Here is a 23,653-nt window from a genome sequence, read left to right on the forward strand (position 1 = left end):
TATCTCATGGAACACAGTTATAATAGCTCCTTTACAGGCTCTGTCTGGTAATTTCAACATCTGATTGTCTTTTCTTTGAGATGTGGTAACGATTTTTTGTTCTTTTCAGGTTGAGTAATTTTGGATTGGTCCTTGACATTTTGAATGTCAGGTTGTGAGACTCTGGATCCTGTTAAACTCCTCTGGAGAGTGTTGATCTTTTAAACATTTATTATTATTTATTTATTTATCATTATTTTTTTCTTTAGTAGTAAGCAGTCACCTGTTAGATTCAGACTGCAAGTTCTGTCTCGTCTTCAGTGTGCAGTAGTTCCAATGTCAGTTGCCTTTCCTATGTTGCTTTGCGTCTGTCCTGACTGTGTGCCACTCATGGGCCATGCTGGGACTTGGGTGGTAGTTTTAATTGTAGTTTTGCCCTGAAAGCCTTCGCTTTGCTACTTGGGTCTGTTCCATGCATATGCTGATGAAGGGTGAGCTCTGTATTTGTGCTAGTTCAAACACAGATTTAGTTAAGGGATTTGCTTTTCCAGCTCTTCCTTTCAGGGATTGCCTCTTTATTCTCTGCTTCATTGGGTCTCCTCTTTCTGGTCCTCTGTCCAGAAAGACAGGATTTCTCTCAGAGTTGTAGCTGCCTGCTCTGCTATCACAGCTGCACACACTCTTCAGGGTCTGCCGTTGGGACAAAGTGAATAGAGAAAAGAGTGAAAAAAATAATGGGCATTCTTCCTTTCTTCTTTGGACTACGGAGGTCCCCTTTCCATATGCTTTTGCCCAGAAAAACAGAAATTATTTTCCAGTTTTAACTACCTGCACTGGTGCTGCTTCATCTTATAATTGGGGCCTGTCCTTGGGGCAGAGTCAAGAGAAAAAAAAAAAAGACAGAACCCCTCCCCCGAACCAGGGATTAATTCCCTACACATTCTCTGGCTCACTTGGGCCCCTCTTCCCTGTTTTCTGACTAGAAAGAGTTTCTCTCAGAGGTTTTGCTCCCTGTGCTGTAGCTGCTGCAGTGCATGGGTCCTGAAGTTATGAATTGTAATTAATGAGCTGGAACGGGGTGGCTTGTAGGCAGCTGCCTGGAGGAAAGAGAGTGAGAATGGTTTGCAGACCTCACAAAGGTCTTGGTTGCTATGCTAATGCGTTTGTGTATTTTGAAAGAATATGACTAGATTTGTAACATGCAGTGCTTCTTTAGTGAGAAGCAGATAGCTAATGCTCAGTTTTTCTATTTTTTACTTTGTATTTTTATCATCATAAAGAGGGAAGCAGCTGGTGCTGAAAAGCCTCAGTATTTAAATCTCTTTTCTTCTATGGCCAGGATAAACAGCTGGGGATTGACTATTGCATATGATTTCTGAAGACTTTTGCTAAATTAATCTTCTTGAAATAATGTAAGTTTTCTTTTTTTCTGGTTGTCTTGTCAAGAATTTTAGCATAAATAAATAGCCATATGGCATAATGTGCTAATTGTGGTTGACTGTTTTATATAGTACCTTTTTCATTGCCATCTGATGTAATTTTTAATTGCAATCTGATGACCACTTTTTAAGGTAGAATTGGAATTCTGCATTTCCTTTAAGATATTAATAGTAATAAAATTATCATTTATTGAATGCTTACACTTTTCCTTGAGTTCCATACCATTGTTATCCTTATTCTGTTAATGAACTCAAAGAAGTAAGTTGCTTGTTTGGATCACACATCTTACAAATGGCAAAGCTAGAATTTGAACTAAACAGTCTGTCTCTACAGCCTGCGTTCTTAATCTTTATGCTATATTGTTATATTTTTTGCAAGGCACTGGGAATACATAAAAATTAGTATTTCTGAAACATCTTTTCATCTCAGGAAGTCTTAAACTAGACCTTGGATTCAGTATTTTCCATTTATCTAGCTCTTTACAGAGCTTTTCACATACGTTAACACCTGCATTGACCACCACAGGAAAACAGGTTGATATTAGCTGTCACCTTTCTACAGAGGAGGTCAGAGCTTAGAGAGTTTAAATGACCTGCCTAAGGTTGCCCAGATAGTAAATAGTGGAAATTAGATAACTAGAATTCTAGTTGCTTGACTAATAGGAAATAAACATATGCTAAATACAACTTTTGTATTTATATCTGTAAACTGCATGTTAAATTAACCCAATGAAGTCTTTCTTTAATATGATGCTTTAAAGTTTTTATAATCATACTGCTTTTCAAGGTAAAGTCTATTAAATATATATTTCTTGTTAATTTTACTTATTTTGTGTTGATTTAATGCATTAAAAAGCATTAAACTGTAATAACATGAGTCTCTATTGACTTTTGATTATTTTCACTTAGGGAGCTACTCAATGTAGTATTGCTTGTATTATAACATTTTATGTTGTTCCAAAATTCTGTTTTAAATCTATTTTATCTTTTAGTGTACAAAAATTGTTACTTTTCTTTTTATTGTTACCAAACAGTATATGTGCATGATGGAACATTAGAAAATAAAGAAAACCACTCAGAGATTAGTACTGTTATCAATTCATTGTATATCCTTCTGGCTCTTTTTTGATTTGCACACAAAAACACAAGGATCCAGTCCAGAACTTTGCATTTCTTACATCTAGATTTCGTGTCTCCTAAGTCACTTTTATCTAACACTCTACTTAAAAGCAGTCTCTCTTGATAACCTGTTTTTAACTGAGGACCTACATATGGTTTTTTCCCTGCCACTGACAGAAGATGTTTAATGAACATTTTTAGTATTAATCATTTTAGTTGTTATCAAAACTCAAGGAGAGGGAAATTTCAATGAAGAATTTGCTGGTGGTAAATTTACAAATGCTGAGAATTAGCCCTGTATCTCATTGTTTTGGATACTTGTTAGTCGTTGTTTGGGTAACAAGTAAATTAAAAGCTATCTCTTTAGTAGAGGTCAAAAGAATGTTGTTCACTCCAGTGCTTTCCTATGGAATCAAAGGAAGCTGAGCTGAACTGACAGAGTGCTGTTAGAATGAGACGTCCTTAAACATGTTGCTGGGAAGAGCTCATGAAATAAATCAATTTAGTTGGAAACAAAAGATTGAATTTGGTATTCTTTTCCTACTGGAGAAAGTGCAGAAGAAGAATTAGATCTTCAAACTGCCTCAGGTTTTTGAGACACAAAAGAGTAAGTAGTTTGATGTGGTTTAGAGGAGAAGCTGTGTATTTCATCCCAAGTGCTTGTTGCCTCTGCCTTTCTTCCCCTTTTGGTCCTCAAATATATACAGTAACTAACCTGACCTAGCTGAGGACTCTTATTAATCACATCACTAGATTAAATAAAGTTTAAAAAAAACCAGGAAGATGGAAGATGTAATTTAATGTACCTATCATTAAGAATAGAAAAAAATGCGGTGTATCAGTGGTGAGAAATTCTTTTCCTTTAATAAAGATTTCTGTAAATAATCCTTTCAACATCTAAATTCTTTCAACATCTAGTTGTATATGCTTTAGTTAAATTCTGTCATAGCAAAGTCATTCATTTACCGCTTGTTTTTTGTTTGCATATATGAATAACCTTTCTTCCTCCCCATTAGTGGCCTATTTTAACCTTCTGTGAATTATGCATTGGAATCATATTCATGTTGTGCTGCAATCACAAATTTAGCAGTGTTTATCCTAAAAGTTTTTTCATTTTCTAACAGCATGTAGATATCAAACACCAACCCCATGCCCCTCCTTTTTCTAATCCTGTCTCCTAATTCAGAGAGGGAAAGAGAGAGGGAAGGAAAGCATTTACCTATATCTGGACCATCTCCCATGTAACATAGCTAACAGATTGCTCTGTGTGCTCTTAACCATCTTCTACAGGAATGCCCTTCAGTCAGGATCCATTGTCCTTCCTGTGTCTGTAACTTCTTCCATCTTACTGACTACTTCTACTAAGCCAGTAAAAACTTGTCTAAATCTTTTATCCTCAAAATATCCTGTTGTCAATTTTCTCTCAACTCTGCTCTTTCTGGCAACAACTCAGTCTCATTCCTCACTTTTATTGTGAAACTTTTTGAAAGAGTTGACTCTTAACACTGTTTGACTTTATATCCTCTTATTCAGTCCTCAACTATGTTCTTACATACACCACTCTATTAAAATTGTAAACTATTTGACCTCTTTGCAAAACTGGATACTAGGGATTACTTATTCCTTTAAAAGTTAAAAAAAAACTTTTGATCAAGGATTTACAAGTAGTTTAAACCGTCAAATAGTATGCTGCAAACTAGTAGAAAAAGAGTAATACTCTTATTTACTTGTTCCACTGCCTGAGTCCCACAACCCAGAGGCAGCTGCTTGTAACTTTTTCTTTACTTCTTCTGTTATTTGCTTCCTTATAACTAAATAAATATGTTTACACTGCTATTTATGTTACACTGGTCACACTGATTTTGTACACATACATCAGTTTCCTTACAGTTTCCTCTAGTTTCTTATCCCTTCTTCACTCTGCATTTCTTTAGATGCATTCACTTTTTACATTTAAATTCTCTCTTTTTTTGTTGTTCATATACTAATTCTTAAAAATTTGTTTAGTAGAGCATGCTTTGAATTATATTTTCGATTAATAAAGGTTGGAAATGCATTCCTCTTATACCAGATTGAAAAATAAAAGACATATTGAACAGAGGAACTTGCATCTTCTCTTTTCTCAATCAGACTCTCATGTAATCTTTTTCTTTCAGCCTCATGTGCCATCTTACTTGTCTTTGAACGTACCAAACATGATCCTACCTACTGGTCTTTGTACTTACTGCCCATTCTGACTGGAATACTCCTGTTATGGACTGAATATTTGTGTTCCCCAAAATTCATGTCAAAACCCTCTCCTCCCAGTGTTATGGTATTAGGAGGTGGGGCCTTTGGGAGGTAATTAGGATTAGACGAGGAGCCCTTATGAATGGGATTAGTTCCCTTGTAAGAGTGCAGAGAGAGCTTGCTTCTCTTTGTTCTCTGCCATGTCAGGATGCAAACAAGATAGTCATGTAAAATCATCTATAGTAACCAGGAAGCAGGTCCTCATCAGACACCAAATCATGAATGGAAAACAATGTGTTTTCTTCTAAGAGTTTTATAGTTTTAACTCTTACATTTAGTCTTTGATCTCTTTTGAGTTAATTTTTGTGTATGGTATAAGGTAAGGGTTCAGCTTCATACTTTTGCAGGTATTTTCCCAGCATCATTTGTTAAGAAGACTGTCCTTTCTCCACAGAATGGTCTCGGTACCTTTATAGAATATCATTAGACCGTATACAAGGGTTTATTTCAGGCTCTCTCCTATTTCATTGGCCTATACGTCTGTCTTTATGACATATCTTTATGATTACTGTAGCTTTAAAGTAAGTTTTGAAATCAGAAGGTGTGAGTCCTCCAACTTTGTTCCTCTTTTTCAAATTATTTTGGCTCTTGGGGGTCTTTTGGGTTCCATATGAATTTTAGGATGGATTTTTGTATTTCTGTAAAGAAGTCATTGGGATTTTAGTGGGAATAGCATTGACTCTATAGATCATTTTGGATAGTATTGACATCTTAACAATATTACGTCTTCCAATTAATGAACACAGGATGTCTTTCCATTTATTTATATGTTTTTAGATCTCTTTCAGCAGTGTTTTATAGTTTTCAATGAACAAGTCTTTTGCTTCTCTGGTTAAATTTATTCCTATGCCTTTAATTTTAACTTTTTTTCTTTTTTTTTGGTGCTATTATAAACAAAATTCTTAGGTTCCTTTTAGGATTGTTCATTGTTAGTGTATAGAAAGTATTAAGTCTTTTCAGGTATTATTTAATATATGACATCACTGAATTACTTCATCTTCTGTCAGTATTTCAGTACCAGTCAAGTGATTTGGACTGAAATCAGATGGAAACTAAAAATCAGAATAAATGATAATTTCTGAATTGAATTCAAGTACTAAATTTTTATTTAATCTTTGTTAACCAAACTAAGTTTTAAACTTATTTAAGTGTGCTAATTTGAAACTATAGGCATTGAGTGATAATAGCAGATCAAAATAACTTTTGAAATATTTCAGTTTGGGCTCTTTATTGAATTAAAATATTCTGAAAATGATATTTCTAGAGTGTAATGTAGAGCTTATGGTGCCTTATTGATGCTTCTCTAGAAGTTCCTAAAAAATGTAAGGGGTTGAATGTTTTGCATTTTGGGGTTGGGATGTACAGTTGAATACAGATTACAGATGATATATTTTTGCTTTTTTTACATTCACAGGCCACAGAAACACTATTTAGAATGGGTGTAGCAAGAGGAGCCATCACAACGTTAAGAAATGGAGAAGTAAGATGAGAATTTTGATACAATTATTAATTCTTAATTCATAGTATACTTTTTTAACAAATTGAGAATACCTGATGTACAAAGTATTGAGTAAATCTCATCTACAAATCTATTTCAGTTAAGTCATGTTAGAACCAGATCTTGGGTTGAATATAAATTTCTGAGCCTTTTAATCTTTGGTTACCAATTGTTTTCACTCTTAAAAGAAAATGACATTTAATAATAACTTCTGCAAATATATATATATTTATTGAACATAACCCCATACTTCTTTCTTTCTTCCTATTTTATGTTCTACAGATGTGATACTTCTTTCCTAGCATAAAATAATTTGAAATGTTGATATTTATCACAGAAGGAAGGGCGAAGGGAGGGAGAGAAATGGAATTTAGTCTGTTCTTTCTTATAGTTGAGGCTCAATTGTGATAGAGTCTAAGTTTAGACTTTTCTAAATACTCCTACCAATTCTTAAAAAAAAGAAAAATCTACTACCTGAAATAAATTTTCATTACCAAATTATTACTGGCCTAATTACCACTCTGTCTGCTTTTTCTTTATTCACTCCCTTACTAAGATATCCTTAGGTTGAGGTTGAATATAATGTCACATTGCCATGTTCCCTTTTCTATCCTACTAGCAAATATTTATGGATAAAATACAGTGCTTTTTATTCTGGAATCAAGTTCTGTGTTATTTAATGTAATATATATATAATTCAATACCCTAAACACTTGAAACTGTATTATTGTGTGATTATAAAATTTATCAGTCGATATATCTGCTTGTTAGGTGAAAATGCACAGTCATTTGGAAATTATATGTCTTTAAATGTTTAATTGTACATATATTGGCAAATTACTTTGGTATTAATTTGTAATATATATTTTATCTATGAAAAATACTTAATTCATCTCTTTGTATTCTCAACAAACTACAGTATGTGGTGCCATTTTGAGAGAAGAAAACATTCCCATTAATAAAGTCAGACATATTTATTTGCCTAAAATGTGTCAAAATGAATTTTAGATTTTAGTTATTACTATGAAATTTTTCATGGAGGTGGTCAGTGAACTTTTGAACTTTATCTTCTTTTATAAAAAGTTTGGGGAAATAAATGTATGCAAGACAGTTTTGCAAGTAATCTGAGCATATCAACACATATTGCATATGTACATATTTTACTTAATGGAGAGGAAGTAATTAAAGCAGCTGGCTTTTGATCCATTTCTCCCCCAATTACTGGGGATTGCAACAGGTAACTAACCTGTTTAACAGGTATTAATGTAGGACAAAGTTTATAAGCACTTTCTTGTACATTTTTTCCTTGTGTTTTCAGATCTCTGAAAATGGAATGTGTCTTCTACAGTGGCTCCTCATAGTCACCATTTACTATTTTTCACATTTTAACACCTCTAAAATTAAGTCTATGATATTTTAGAGTTGATAAAATATGATGATATTTTGTAGATTAAAAAAATACAGAGTGATACATAGTGAAGTATTCAGTAAATGGTAGCTAGGATAGGCCACAAATTAGTTTTAATTATTTGACTTTTAGGAAATAGAGAATTAAGACAAAACAAAACAAAGAAATTATTGAATATGTGTATGTGCAAGTGGCATAGATATTTTGGAGATGGTAGGCTAAGTGCTATGGGAATAGATGATGTAATATGGTTCCCATCTTTAGAGGAGCTTACTCTCTGGTGGAGGAAACAGTGGCATCAATACGTGGGAGAAAAACCTAGGAGAGAGTTAAGGTTGAGTCTGGAAGTAAGTAACTAGAGTCCAGCTTCCACTTGGAACGTGCTAAATTTTAGTGTCCGGCCAATAATAAAGAATTACTTTAGAAGTAGGAGATAAACGCAAAGGTTAACAATTTAATGGACTACTTAAAACAGAAGCTGAAATCACCATATTTGTAATATTAGAAAACTTGTGATATGCTAAGGGAGGAGAGTGGTAAGGAGTTTACTTGTCCTAGGGTATTTGAAAAATTGTTTTAGCTCATTACTGCGAAAATATCTGTTAAGCAGGGATTAATAAGTAACCCCATGACAGTGATATTAGGTAGGAGGAAGAAAGACTGGTATATCCAAATTACAACGATAGCAGTCTTTGAGTAAATTTGTGATCTGTATGCTTGATGATGCTGAACTTTGCTTGTCTGTTGTCTTCCCTTACTTGTGTTCCTGCTTTAAGCCTATATTTTGTCTACCTATTGGACATTTCTGCTTGCATATTTTAAGAAATGTTGAGATCAGAAAACATGGTTCCTTTCTCTGAAAGGAAAAACGTAGTTTTTGAAGGAGTTTGAAATTTATTTTATAAGTTATAATGTATCATTGGAGGATTTAAGCAAAGGAGTGATACACTATCTTTTTAAATCTTCATCATAACTCTGCAAGGGAGAAATTATTATGCCCATTTTATAGATAAACTGAGTCTCAGAGAAGTTAAACATTTTGCCTGTGATCAAACAGGTAGGAGATGAAAGACTTGGGATATGAGCCCCAGTCTGACTCCAAAGCCCATTCATTCCACTATACAATATAATCTCACTCAGTGTAATTCACTTACTTAGACTAGAGTTTTCTAATCATTCAATTGTCCTATAGTTGGACAGTTGAAAAATAGCAACAGCATAGTAGCTAAGACCTCTGAGATTATGTAATCAGCCATGTTTTTTAATGCATTCTGATTATCACTGTTATCTTTTCATATGTGTAGAGGTATATGGCTTAAAATGAATAGGAAAAAATATTGACCTTTCACAATTCTGTTTTGTCACTGAATGCCTAACCATGTTGATGTATTCTTTGTACAGTCCTATATATAGGGTAGCTGGATTTTTTTATTTTGATTAAATTACATAAGCTAAAAAGCAGGTAATTTTGGGGGGGGGGTAGAATTTTTTTTAATTAAAATTAAAATTTTTTTATTTTTTAACTTTTTATTTTACATTGGAGTATAGTTGATTAACGATGTTGTGTTAGTGTCAGGTGTACAGCAAAGTGATTCAGTTATACATGTACATTTATCTGTTCTTTTTCAAATTCTTTTCCCATTTAGGTTGTTAACGTAATATTGGGCAGAGTTAATGTGTTTCCTTATTTGGGAAGGCTAACTTGTAAAATTATCACTATCAAAAATAGTTATTGAATGTGCTTGGCTCAAAAATTGTACTTTTAAAATATTTTCAAGAAAGATACGATCCTGTTTTCAGCCTTCCAGGTACTTATGTATAGGGTGAAACAAGTTGTTTGTTAAAAAGATAAAGTTGCTCTCTTAAACTTATGTATTGGAAAAATTATGTACTGTTATTTTATATAACTTGAAACCTGAGTAATCCAGAAATTAGTGTTTTTTCGTTAGTCTTCTTAATTCAGAGTTTTAAAAGAGAACAAAGTTAAGCAGTTCTTTACCATAGGAAGGGATTTCAAACTCTAGGTCTTAATTAAAGCCTTTACCTTCTGTGTATCAGCTGCCAGTATATATTCAGTGAATCACTGAGAGTATGTAATGAAGAAGCTAAATGATTTCTTGTAGCCAGTGAGTTGATTCATCTATTATAGCTTTATTAATTTAAAAAAATTCTGTGAATTTTCTAAAGTACAAGCATATCTATCTTCGTTTTTTTCAGAATGTTTAATGTTTCATATCTGTGTCTTTATGTTGGAGAGATTCATGAATAGAAGAAAAAATAATCTTTGCCTATTTGTTCAGTCACCACAAGTATTTATTGAGCACCTTCTATGTTCCTGACATTGTTTTAGGTGCCTGCGATCTATCAGTAAACAAAACAGACCAGTATCCTTGTCTTTGGGGAGCTAATATTCTAGTCCACTGATAGCTTATGTTCTAATTATGGAAGAAAATAAAAACATACAAAGCAACTAGGAAGTAATTATAATTACAAAGCTTCAAAAGAAGGTATAAGCAAGTATATGATTTAAAAGTATAAGCAATTTAGATAATGAAGGACAAAACAATAATTAGAATAGGGTAAATTAGTTCACAAGATTTCTTAGAAGGCACATCTTCAACTGGGCCTTGGAGAAATTTATGAGCATCATTGAAGAAGAGGTCAAAGGGCATTGCCAATTAGGAGAAACAATATAAAAAGGGACATAGTTGCGAGCTGGGAAGATGTCTTGATGTAGAATCAAAAAGGAAGGGGGAGGAGGTTGTGGTGTTGAAAGGGAGTAACATTTGTTGAGTGCCTTTTCCAGGCACTTTATAATTATTCAGCTTGTTTATACATCAAAACAACTTTCCAGTTTAGATCCTTTTTTCACCATTTTTTCCAAAGGAGATAAGTTTTTTTTTTTTTTTTAATCACATTTCCCTGAGAATTTGCTGTACGAATGCTATGATACTGTTTAATCTTGTGGCATAATCAAGAATGAATACCATTTCTTCTTCCCAAGTGGAGAAGTCAGCCTTGTGTGATGTAAAGAGCACTAGTCTGCCTGCCAGTAGACCTGGTTCTCTTCCTGGCATTAATAGCTATGTGATCTTGGACAATTTACTTACCATCTCACGATTTCAAATTCATACTCTGGAAAATGAGTTGATTAAATGATCTTTAAGGGCCTATTCAGCTTTAACATTTTCTGCTTCTAGGCAGCTTTGTATAGTCTTTCTTTTTTGTGGTTCTCAGCCTTGACTGTGCATGAGAATTGCCCATGGAGCTCTCTGTAAACTATAGGAGCGTGGGCTCCATCCCCAAAGACTTTGTCCATTAGGTCTAGCCTAGGGCTCCAGTAGCTGTATTTATTAAAGCATCTACTGATTTTAATGCTTACCCACTATTGTAAATTACTGTTTTAGAGAAGTATTTTTCGATCTTATGTCTTCTGTGAACTCAGGGAATGTACAATTTGAGTTAGACAAAACAGATAAAGAAATAACAAAGAAATCTGAGGTGTATTTAAAGATTTTTATATATAAAGTAGAACATAGTAGCATGGTTTGTTGATGTTTTGGAAAGATGGATGTGGGATTAGACACAGTATTTACTTTTGTTTGATGTTACTGCATGGTATTAGGTATTCTGTGTGTTTTATTAGAATGGAAACCTTTTTTTGCCTTTCTGGAGCATGCTTTTTAAATAAGTCATAAAGAATATTTCATTTTTGTGATTGCTGCAGTGAGGCCCTCAGTTTAAGATAAGTATAATCATAAATATCTTTGTAGATTTATATATATATATAAAAATACTAGGGCTATATTATCCCCAAATCATGACGTTCATAATACAATGATATAATTTTTAACAACTTTTTTCATGAATTAAGGAATACTTGAAGAGTCTATGAAATTTACATATATAATATTTACTCTTAGTCACAAAGTTAATTGACTATTAAGATATTAGATATATCTCTAACACTGTTGAAATTATGTTAAAAATTATATTCAGTTTACTATGATACTTAAACCAAGTATTTTCTTTTTTTGAACGCAAATTCTTTATATAAGGAAACCTAGAAGTAAACTTTTATTTATATTTTTAAAATTGTATCTGTTTTTTTCTCAATTAAACTTTTTATACTATTGCTCTTTTAATACCACCTGAGGAAATATATGTCTTTAATAAGCAAAGTATTAGTATTTCTTATAGTGAAGTCTCTGAGGCCTAGTGCCTAGTACTATGCCAGTAACTAGTGGCTTGTAAAATCTAATCAAATGAGCAAATACTTATTAAGGGCATCTTAAAGGCAGATGTGACACATGGCACTGTTATCAGATCTAGAGTCCCTTCCCCGCTCTTTCTTCCTTAAATATTAATTGAGTGCCAGGCACTATGCTAAGTGCCGGGTTTTAACTGTAAATAAGACTAATACAGTTTAAGCTCTCAGGAGTGGCTGAGTCCATAAACCTGCCACTTAGGACCTTGCCACACAGCGTCGGCTTCTTTAAATAGGAATAAAAGCATCCACTTCATACATTACTCTGTGAGAAATAAATTTATAAAGGAGCTAGCATAATAACACAAAATAAGCCTGTTAGGATTTAGCCTGTATTAAATGATAGCTATTTGTTATTTAATTAAATATGATGAAGTATTTTCTATATTGGAGTGAGTATATGGGCATCTCTGGATTGTGGTTATTTATAACAGAGTGTGAACTAACAGTTGGTAATGAAAGACAGATATTTTGGGTCCATAGCTACGCTACTAGCAATGTTACTGGTACTTTTAAATTATCATTTCCTTCCTATGGGACTCAAGATATTTGGGTCAGCATATATTACCAGTGCCCTCTGCTGTCTAGTGCCAGTAGCTCAGTAATACACCGTATATGTTTAGTTACAGACTTTAAGTGCACTACTCAATCAAATTCTGTTGGTCATAGTTTTGTTTCTATGCGTAGAATAAATATAGCAAGGGGAAGTGCAGTGGTAGAAAAACTGACATATACAAATAGACATAAGAATCCTATTAAAAAAACAGAGTAAAGTCATTACGTAGTGAAAACTTAGATAATTCCAAGATAATTCCAAGTCTTAGTTGGGCAAAAGTCCCACTGAGAATGACTAGACACTGACCTCCCAGAAATGCAGACCAAGGCTCAGTTGATCCTGTCAAGGAAAATTGGATTATCTCTTCTGTGATAAGACCTCTGATTTATGTATTGTGTTTTATCAGGAAGAAAATATTAAGATACTTTACACATGTCTATTGCCATTGAAATATACTCTTTGTTAACTTGACTAGTTTCCTCTCATATCCCCATATCACTAAGGGAAAAAAAAAAAAAAAAAGAATTCTGACCACTTTAGAGTGTTCCCAAATAATGTTTGCAAGTTTATTGTTTTTTTCTTCTAGGAGTGATTCCTCATTCTAAACATGTTGATAAACCGTACCAATACAGTTGGACCTCAGTATCCATGGTTTCCCCATCCACATATATGTAGGGCTGACTATACTAGGGCCATTTTATTTAAGGAACTTGAGCATCTGCGGATTTTGGTATCCGTGGTGGTTCTGGAACCAATCACCTGAGAATATTGACAGATGACTGTAATCTATTAGAATTTAGCCTAGAAAAGTTATTATGAGGTTTTTCCTTTCAAGAAGCAAGTAGAATATAGCTTTAAAAAAACAAAAAACAAAAAAGCACATACGGGGAAAATGGATAACATCCTGAGAAGGAGAAACGAAATAATTATGGAAAAGGATCTAGAGAAAGGTTAAGGCCTAGGGAGTATTTATAATAAGCAAGGTATATACAAAGAAGTCCCAAACCTATCTCTGATGAAGTGGGAAGAAATGAGTTTTGATTGCAGGACAGAAGGTTTGAGATAACTGGAGCCACTGGTCATGATTTCAAGGTGGCGAAACATTAAGAGACTTCAAGGAGGTTGCAGGTCTGCTATCTTGCTCATTTTTAAAAAGTTGTATTTCTTATTAGCCATCAATCTGGATGGTATAGATACTGCCAGAGGCAGAAGACTGGTCTAAGTAACATCTTCATATATTTTTTTCAGTTTTCCAATTCCATGAAACAAAACAACATGTTATATTTTGGCAGGTGCTTAGAAAATTTAGAATCCATGCCAGTGGCATTGTAAAACATTGAGCTTCAGAATTTATATTTTATTCTTCCTGGAATATTTTGTCTTTGTTACAAATCTACTTTAAATGACTCATCATGTTATGTGCTGTGGCATTATTTCATATTCTTGGTGAACAGTTTATTTGGAAAATTCTGGTGCAAAGAAGGCCAAGGGCCAAAGTGAGGTTTTAAAAACATCAGATCACAGTGTTTAAGCTTGGTGGCCTTGTCTATACCAATTCTGTATGTGCCTTTCTATACTGAGATAATTATCTTTCAAAATGCCCTTACTTTCTTCATAATAATAACTCTGCTTTTGATTTAAATACAAAAATAAATGTGCCATAATTTTGTCCTTAAACAAAACAAACGATATCTGGATAATATCTGGAACTATGGAACACTTAGGTTTTATTTTTCAAAAATTGGAAGGGTTCTTAAGATAACATCAGTTTGTTTTGATCCTAATAGGAAGAGCTTTAGGCCAGGAAAGCAATTATTTCCACATGGGTAAGGCCAGTTCCAACTACCTCCCCACTGAACTGAAACTGGCCTACTTTGGTTATATAGCTGAATGTGGTTGAGAGCATTAAAAATGCAGGCCCTCTTTTAAAAATGAAGTCTTTAGACATACAGAAAATGTTTCTTTGTACAAAGCATACCACAGGAATTTTGTGTGTAGTATTGGGGTGAGTTCAGCAGCAAGTAATTTAAACATTTTGAATTTCCAAAGAAATTCAATTTTTTACACATACGTGTGTCCAAATATAATTTTTACCATTTTGTTTGTACATCTTTTTTCCTTTCTTTGTTGACTCTTGGCTGTGTTCTCAATAGATGAGTTTGCTATGTAGAGACAAGTATTGTTTGTGGTGGTTCAGTAGGGATGTGGCAGATCAGAAAAGAGAGGATTTGTGTTAAATGATGTGGTTGGTCTTTCTAGTGGTCAGCCCTGATCCTAACACTATGAATCACTTCATTAGCATAACAGACACTCCTGTCACTCAGGAAATTCCAAGGATGTTTCAAGCTGTGTACCAGGAACTGGGAACAAAGTGCAGATACATTCTTTATTATAGCACAATCTATAGATTTGCTTTTTCTGAAATTTTCATATGTATGGAATTATACAGTATATACTCTTTCATTTCTGACTTCTTTCACTTAGCATGTTTTTGAGTTTCCTCCATATCAGTTTCTTTCCCCTTTTCATGACTGAATAGTATTCTCTTGTATGGATAATATTTTGTTGATCTGTTAACCAGTTAACGAACATTTGGATAGTTTCCAGTTTGGGGCTATTATGAATAATACTTCTGTGAGCATTTGCATAGAAGTCTTTGTGTTGACATGTGTTTTAATGTCTCTTGGGTTGATACCTAAGAGTGGAATTGCTAGGTCATATGAGTAACTTTTAAAGAAAAAGTGGCTGTATCATTTTACATTCCCAGTGGCAATGGACAGGAGGCCAGTTTGTCAACATCTTTGCCAACATTTGGTATTATCAGTCTTTTTGATTATAGCCATTCTAGGATTATGTTGTGGTATCTCATTGTGGTTGTAATTTACATTTCCCTAATGACTAATGATGTTGGGTATCTTTTCATGTGCTTATTAGTCATTTGTATATCGTTGATGAAATGTCTGTTAAAATCTTTTGGCCGGTTTTATATTGTTTGTTTCTCACTGTTGAGTTGTAGGAGGTGATTTAAAAAAAAAAAAATCTGGATACAAATCTCTCATTAAATATATGATCTGAAAATATTTTTTTGCAGTCTGTGGCCCGTCTTTCTAAGTAGTGCTCTTTGAAAAGTTCTAAATTTTGATGAAGTTCAGTTCATTCTTTTTTTTGTGTGTGTGTGTCATATCCAAGAAATCTTTTCTAACCTAACCCAGGGTCACAAAGATTTTTCTCCTATGTTTTCTTCTAAAAGTTTTATAATCTTTGGTTTTACATTTAGATCTGTGATCCGTTTTGAGTTGGCTTTTGCATACAGTGTGAGGCAAAGTTTCATCTATTTATTTTGCCTATGGATATCCAATTGTCCCAGCAGTATTTGTTGAAAGAACTCTTCTTTGCCTGTTGAATTGCTTTGACACCTTTGTCACAAATCAATTGACTATAAATGTTAGGGTTTTATTTCTGGAAATTTTGTGGTTCTGGTTCTGCTAAGATGGAGGAAACACAGCCTATCTCTCCCACTGATTACAACTAAAAACTCTGAAAAGAATATATAAAGCAACTATCTGAGATCTCTAAAGAGTAAATAATCGCAGGAGGTTTAGGGAAGGAGGTCAAAACGGGACATGTGACTGATAGCAGTGAGTTTCCTTTTCCCTTCCACCTACCATCCTTTATCTCCTGGCTTGGACTCTAGGGACTCCCCTATTCTTGATCCCCACAATGGATCCAGGCAGAAAAAGCTCTAAGAGAAAACCCCTCTTCCTCTGTGTATGGTCAGAGAACTGGAAAGGAGGACCCCTGCATAAAGGAGACTGTGCAGAAAATCACCATTTTCTTTTTGTTTTATATTTTGGTTTTATTTTTCTGGTGGGACAGCAGTGCAGGCCCCAATCATGAGGCTGTCCTCCAGTGGTGGTGGCAGTAGTGGCAGTGCCGCTATGCAGCCATTTATAACTGAAAGATAATCTTCCTCTTTGACCAGAGAAACTGGAAAAAGGGACTCCTGTAGTCCAACGAGTGTGGAGAGAATATTTGTTATTTTTCACTTCCTTTTTTTCCTTGCCACTTTACCCCTGAGGCAGCTGTAATTGCAGGAAACATGCGACGGAATGGGGAACCAAAAAACCCAATGTAGACAGAGGATTGAGAAAAGGGACATGGGAGACAGACTGCGGGGAAAACCATGGAGAGGCAGGAGATAGAGAAAAAGATGACCTAAATCTGTGTATGAAGTCTGAAATTCACTCCTGAGCTAAGCATGTGTGGAACTTATTTGAGGAAGCATTAAGGCTTTGAGAACTGAACTATAGCATAGACCACTGCCCTTTGGTGGCACATATAGGGAGAGACTGAATAGCACTGAAAAGACTTGGGAAACTGAAAATGGTATTGAAACCACAGCCCACAGACGGTGGGTTGGGACTTGTGGTTGGAACATAACAGGGTTGATTGCCTACAACAATGACAAAACAGCAATAAAAACAACAACAAATCAGTTCTACAGAGGACCAAGAGTCTTTAACATGATTAAGAGTATCAAAATACAAGTCTCAAGTCTCCAAAAGTATTTGACATACCAAGAAGTAGGGAGATTATAACCAATTGTAGGGAAAACAGCGCTCAGCAGGTACCAATTCTGTAATTACTTCGATGTTGGAATTACAACAAAAAGTTCTCAGAGCAGCTATTATAACCCTGTGTAAACACTGTAAAACACTGTGTAACCTGGTGTAAAAGTGTGTAAGCACTTTTGAAATGAATGGAAAGACTGAAGTTCCCAGACAAGAAAAAGAAACTGTAAAAAGAACCAAATTGAAATTTGGGGAAAGAAAATTAAAATAACTCAAATATTAATATTAAATGTTAAAATAACTAAATATTCATTAGATGATTTCAATAGCAGAGTGAAGATAGAGGAAAGAAAAGTTGAAGAAAGCTTGATAGTAATTGTACAATCTGAACAATAAGGAAAGACTGAAGAAAATGAACAGAGCTTAAGGACCTGAAGGACAATAGCAAAGGTCTAACATTTGTGTCATAAGTGTACTAGAGGAGAAGACAAAGAGATTTGTGAAGAAAAAATATTTGAAGAAATAATGGCTGCCAACTTCCAAATTTGGTGGACATACATTTGCACATTCCTAAAGCTCAGTGAACCCCTACGAGTCTAAACATTGTATGATTCCATTTATATGACATTCTGCAAAAGCCCAAACTGTAGGGGATGGAAGGACAGATCACTGGTTGCCTCAGATTGAAGGTGGAGGAGGAGTTGATTACAGAAGGACAAAACAAAAGAATATTTTTGGTGATGGAACTATTCTGTATCATGACACTGGGTGGTAGGTAGTACACGACTCTGTGCAGTTTTCAAAACCCTTTAAACTAAATTTCACTGTATGTAAAGTAAAAGATTGAAAAAGTAATGCTTAAAACAACAAAAAAAAAATGTGTATTGGAAGACAGTACCATTACTGTTCAAGATTAAGGAGCATAAATAATTAAGGAGGCTAGTTCTACAAATTATTTTTCTCCTTTGGCTTCTTTCAGGATTTTTTCCTTATCTTTGATTTTCTCTAGTTTGAAAATGATATGCCTAGGTGTAGTTTTTTTGGCATTTATCCTGCCTAATTTTCTCTGAGCTTACTGAATCTATTATTTGGTGTCTGACATTAATTTGGGGAAGTTCTCAGTCATTGTTGCCGGTATTTCCTCTGTTCCTTTTTTTCTTCTCCTTCTGGTATCCCCATTACGTGTATGTTATGCCTTGTGTGGTTGCCCACAGTCCTTGGATATTCTGTTCTGGTTATTTTTTTTTTTTTTTTTCAGTCTTCTCTTTGCTTTTCAGTTTTTGGAGGTTTCTACTGATACATCCTCAAGCTCAGAGATTCTTTCCTCAGCCATGTCCTATCTACTAATAAGCCTATCAAAGGCATTCTTCATTTCTGTTACAGTGTGGGTTTGTTTGTTTTCTAAATCTCTAGCATTTTTCTTTTTGGTTCTTTCTTAGGATTTCCATCTCTCTGCTTACATTGCCCATCTGTTTTTGCTTACTGTCTACTTTGTCCATTAGAGCCCTTAGCATATTAATCATAGTTGTTTTAAATTCCTGGTTTGATAATTCCAACATCTATGTTTGGTTCTGATCCTTGCTTTGTTTCTTCAAACTGTGTTTTTTGCCTTTTAGTATGTTTTGTAATTTTTTTAAATTAATTTTTATTGGAGTATAGTTGATTTACAATGTTGTGTTATGTTTTGTAATTTTTTTCTTGATAGTTGGACATGGTGTACTGGATAAAAGGAACTGCTGTAAATAGGGCTTTAGTAATGTGATGATGAGGTATTGCAGGAAGGGAAGCAGTTTATAATCCTATGATTTGGTCTCAGTCTTCTAGTGAGCCTATGTCTCTGCACTGTGAACTTTGCAGGTGTTTCTCAGTTGTTTTCAACTCATGTAGGTGGGGCAGGATGGCTAAAGTAGGCTGGAGTTGGGTTATTCCAGACCAATTAGGCTCTCATAATACCCCAGCACGTTAGGCTCTAGTTAACTAGTTTCCCTTGAGGGCAGGTCTTCTTATTAAGAACAGAGTGCTGGGCTTCCCTGGTGGCACAGTGGTTAAGAACCCTCCTGCCAACGCAGGGGACACAGGTTTGAGCCCTGGTCTGGGAAGATCCCACATGCCACGGAGTGACTAAGCCCGTGTGCCACAACTACCGAGCCTGTGCTCTAGAGCTGGCGAGCCACGACTACTGAGCCCATGCACCACAACTACTGAAGCCCTTGCACCTAGAGCCCATGCTCCGCAACAAGAGAAGCCACCGCGATGAGAAGCCCGTGCACCGCAACGAAGAGTAGCCCCTGCTCGCCGCAACTAAAGAAAGCCTGCAAGCAGCAGTGAAGACCCAACACAGCCAAAAATAAAAATAAATAAATTTATAAAATAAAATAAAAATAAAATATGTTTGAAAAAAAGAACAGAGTGCTCTGGCTTATTTGAAAATGGTTCCTTTTCCCTTCTCCCTGCTTGGAAGCACAGGAGATTTTTCTCTGATATTTATTGGGAGAACCTACTTAAGCTCCTGGAGGTAAAACTCACAAAAGTGTGAGGGTCCCCTTATGACTGGTGTTTTTAACTCTCAATTTGTCCACACTGAGCCTCCTGCAGTTCAGTCAATTACAGTTCAGGTTTTCCTACTCTGGCACTGGTCGCCATGGTTTCTACTCTGAGTCTCTACTGAGGTAAGCTGTGACTCTCTTGTATTTGTTAGTCTGTTTCTCCAGTCTTGGGGGAAGTGGTTTGCCCTGTCTCCAAGAAGAGTTGTTGGATTTTCAGTTTGTTCAGCCTTTTTTTTTTTTTTTTTTTAATATATTTTTCTTAACCATATTTGCTTATTTATTTATTTATTTATTTATATTTTATGGCTGTGTTGGGTCTTCGTCTCTGTGCGAGGGCTTCCTCCAGTTGCGGCAAGTGGGGGCCACTCTTCCTCGCGGTGCACGGGCCTCTCACTATCGTGGCCTCTCTTGTTGCGGAGCACAGGCTCCAGACGCGCAGGCTCAGTAACTGTGGCTCACGGACCTAGTTGCTCCGCGGCATGTGGGATCCCCCCCAGACCAGGGCTCGAACCCATGTCCCCTGCACCGGCAGGCAGACTCCCAACCACTGCGCCACCAGGGAAGCCCCTGTTCAGCTTTTTAATTGTTAGGTTGGGGGTGGTAACTTCCAAGTTCCTCACATGTGGAACTGTAAGTCCCCCAGATTCATTTCTACATGATACTGAAGTATTCAATTCCTTTTCAGCTAAGTTTCCAATTTTTATTTTAAAGAGAAGATTGATAACATGGAGCGTCTTTGAAATGGGACTAATAAGCTTTAATATCCTTAATAAAGCCCAAGGAAGAAGCTGAAAAGCATTTGTCAAAAATAAAAATTCAGAACAGAATTTTGAATATGTAATGATACTTAATAGTATTAAAATAAAGTATTCTTTTCATGCACACTTTGCAAATTTACATGTTAAAATGAAATATATGTGTATGTTTTGTATTTCCTATTAATAGTAGGTATATACAATGTACATTTTGTGACCCACAAGCGGTTTTTTTTTAATTCTATATTCAAGCTAAGTGGAGGAAAATAAAAGTGCTTTCTTGTATGTGTGTTTAAGTTACGGTTTCTTGTTCATTGTTCAGATTTGTGATACTGGGTAGAGGTTGTACATGTGAAGTTGAAAACCAGGTGGATTATGTGGAGGACTACAGACTCAAGTAAGAATTCCCAGTTAGTGAGCTTTTAGCCCCAGATCTTTTAGCTCTGACAGCTGTATTAAAGCATTGTTGATCTTGCGTTTCAAAAATATTGATTCTGCTGCCTTAAGAGCTGTGTTTAGCTTTAGTTTGCATGGGTTTTGTCAAGACTATTTTGGCAGTTATTTTAGTATTTTTTAAAAACCATTGTGTTATATTTTCACCTAAATGTTAAGTAGAAGAAAACCCTTGAAAAGAAAATCAAGTTATATACTAGGTATAGTCTTTCTGTAGTTTTCTTAAACATGGTTTATTACTATGGCACAAATATAGACTAACATTTTAAATAAAGCAAATTTAGCAAATGTGGTAAGACCAGTTGTTCTCAAAGAATTACGGTAAAAGCATATGAAGGTGTTTTCCTTTTCTGGTGCTGCCTGGGGTGTGCAACACTATGGGAAAGGAAACACCCAGACTTTGCAGAAAATATGACAACCTCTTCTTATCACCACCACTGCCAAAGAAAAAAAGATGTTAGCTTACCTCACAGAATGCTAAAAAGCAGATGGTAATAGCTATTAGTACCATGCCAAAAGATAATGAAAGATTCAGTAGCAAGTAAATATTTGTTGAAAACGAACTCTGTGCCCCTTCCCGTTTCTTCCACTTTTCATGTTCAGATCCTACTCATTCCTCAAGTGAGACCTATCTCAATTGCTACCTCCTCTGTGAAGCATGCTTTGCTTTCCCCAGCTGGAAGTCATTTTTCCTTTTTCTGCAATATCACAGCACAGTATTTATACTATCTAAAAGCCTTCAGTATCTCCTGCATGTACGTTTGTTATTTAGTTACTTGCCTTATGTTTCCGGCTAGATTTTAAGTTCCTTAAGGACGGTTTTTGTGTCTAATTTTCCTTTGTATTCTGGATGACACTAGGTACATAATTCCAGTTTATGTTCAATGAGTTAATAAAGACAAATTGACAATAAATTAAGAGGAGAAAACTAAAAATGAAAGTCCTCTCTTGCAGGTATGTTTGTTTAGGTTTCAGTTTCTTGTTCACTGCTTGGATTTGTGATATTAGGTGGAAGACTGTTCAGTATAGTCTTAATAATCACATCTGCCTGTTACGATATAATGATTAAAATGGTAGCACCATAATCAGGGTTCTGTGAATTGTAGGTGATGAGAAATATTGTCTGTGGGCAGGAATTTGAGTCTCCTTAAATCTTCAACACCGAGGCCTGTGGCACATATAATTTCTATTTGCTTTTGTATTTTTGCTATGTCTGATTATTAAAACAATTGATTTTAATGTTAATGTGATGGGAGTGCCTGAAGGTACTTTGCATCACTTGCTGCTTATTGATTATTTTACTTAATGAAAATTAGATTTGCTTTAGGAAATATTTTTTCTTTAGAAAATTATGTTTTTAGACTGTGTTCTAGACACAGGGAATGTAATGATAAATGACATAACCCATGCTTTCACGGATCTCACTTTTTAAAGTATAGGTTCATTTGGGTTTCTTTTAATTTTTCTCTTGAGTGCTTAGTGTTATAAATGTGGTTTTTTGTTAGTTTACTTTCATATGGAATGTAAGTAAAATTAATATTTGGTTTTACTATGGTATTTGATGGAAATTTTCTCTATCATATGCACATGATCTACTAAGGTTTAATTACTTCTAATCCTAACAGAACATAGTTGTATAGAGTTGAGGTTAGGGAAGGGCAAGGGAAAAATGCTATTGCTTGAAGCTAAAAGCTCTATTGTGTCTGAATTGTAGCTGTCTAAATGACTGATGTTTCTTTTCAATTGGCATGGTTCAGTCATCATTAAAATTTGTCACCTCTATAGTCCATAGTAAAGTTAAAGGCAAGTAAAATTTAGTTCTTAATGTTTTTAATTTCAGAGCACTTTTTAAAAAAAGGGCATTATAGTTAAATCATCTCATAAAAAGTAAACTTTTCTATAGGCGGATTTCTTAGGATAATTGAAATGTATGCAGTGACACTGAAACTTGCAAATCACATTATTTTCTGTATGCTATTTCTGTATTAACACTATTGTTTAAAAATCCCAAAAGAGCTTGATTAATCTTAATCTGTTTTGTTCTAAAAGCAAATTTAGTGAACATTCTCTAAATAGAAAAAAATTTACAATGTATCTTTCAAATATTTTAGAATCTTTTAAACTCAAAAAGTACTTTGTGTCACAGTTATTTCATCTGTTCTTTTGGAAAATTATTTAAGAGAATTCTGTCTCAATCAACTATACCTCAATACAACTGGAAGGAAAAAAAACACTGGAAGCAGTTCTATTAAAAAGGATAAAGATAAGAAAAAAAAAGCTCAAGGAATGCATTTTGCATGCACTTTTAGGCATCATTAACAGGGAATGAGGAAGAAAGTGTGGGGAGGAGCCTTCCAGAAGCCTACAGATTATGCCAGGAGGGAAGGTTTCTGCTCCTGCATAAAAGCCCTCAGCCCCAGTTTATCTGAGAACCTTAACAACTCCCTTCCTGCCAGGGCCACAGGCAACCTATAAAGGGTACCATCTGCATGATGCCTCTACGAACTCTGGACTTTCCTTGGATTCTGTCTCCTAGACCCAGTTGAGTTCTGACTGTCTTTCTTTGCAGACCCTTCACTCCAGAACAATGGTATTTCAAACAGTCCCTTGCTTCTGGGCAAGTCTTTCACCCAAGACTCGGACTGTTTGATCCCCCCTGCTCCATGCTCAACTCGGCCCTACCTGCCTGGGAGGGGAGGCCAGTTGCTCTATATCACTCAAATCACAAGTCATTAGTAACTATCAATTTATTATTAAGTATAATAACATTAAC

General features: G+C 35.0%; 1 protein-coding gene across 6 annotated transcripts in view; it reads left to right on the plus strand.

The window, feature by feature from the left end:
• TMEM135 (transmembrane protein 135) overlaps nt 1-23,653 on the plus strand; it is a 251,435-nt gene that overhangs the window by 101,300 nt on the left and 126,482 nt on the right. For 4 of the 6 annotated variants that reach the window (XM_082340493.1, XM_082340495.1, XM_082340497.1 and 1 more), the window contains one exon: nt 6,241-6,306. The exons of 1 other annotated variant lie outside the window; for it this stretch is intronic. In XM_082340493.1, coding sequence (XP_082196619.1) covers nt 6,241-6,306 — 66 coding nt within the window. Of the gene's footprint in view, nt 1-1,318; nt 1,392-6,240; nt 6,307-23,653 lie in introns of all 6 variants that reach the window. One more of the 6 variants, XM_082340496.1, reaches the window with a different exon arrangement.

The sequence above is a fragment of the Balaenoptera borealis genome (assembly GCF_965194805.1).
Source record: "Balaenoptera borealis genome assembly, chromosome: 11".
In the NCBI taxonomy this organism is placed as follows: domain Eukaryota; kingdom Metazoa; phylum Chordata; class Mammalia; order Artiodactyla; family Balaenopteridae; genus Balaenoptera; species Balaenoptera borealis.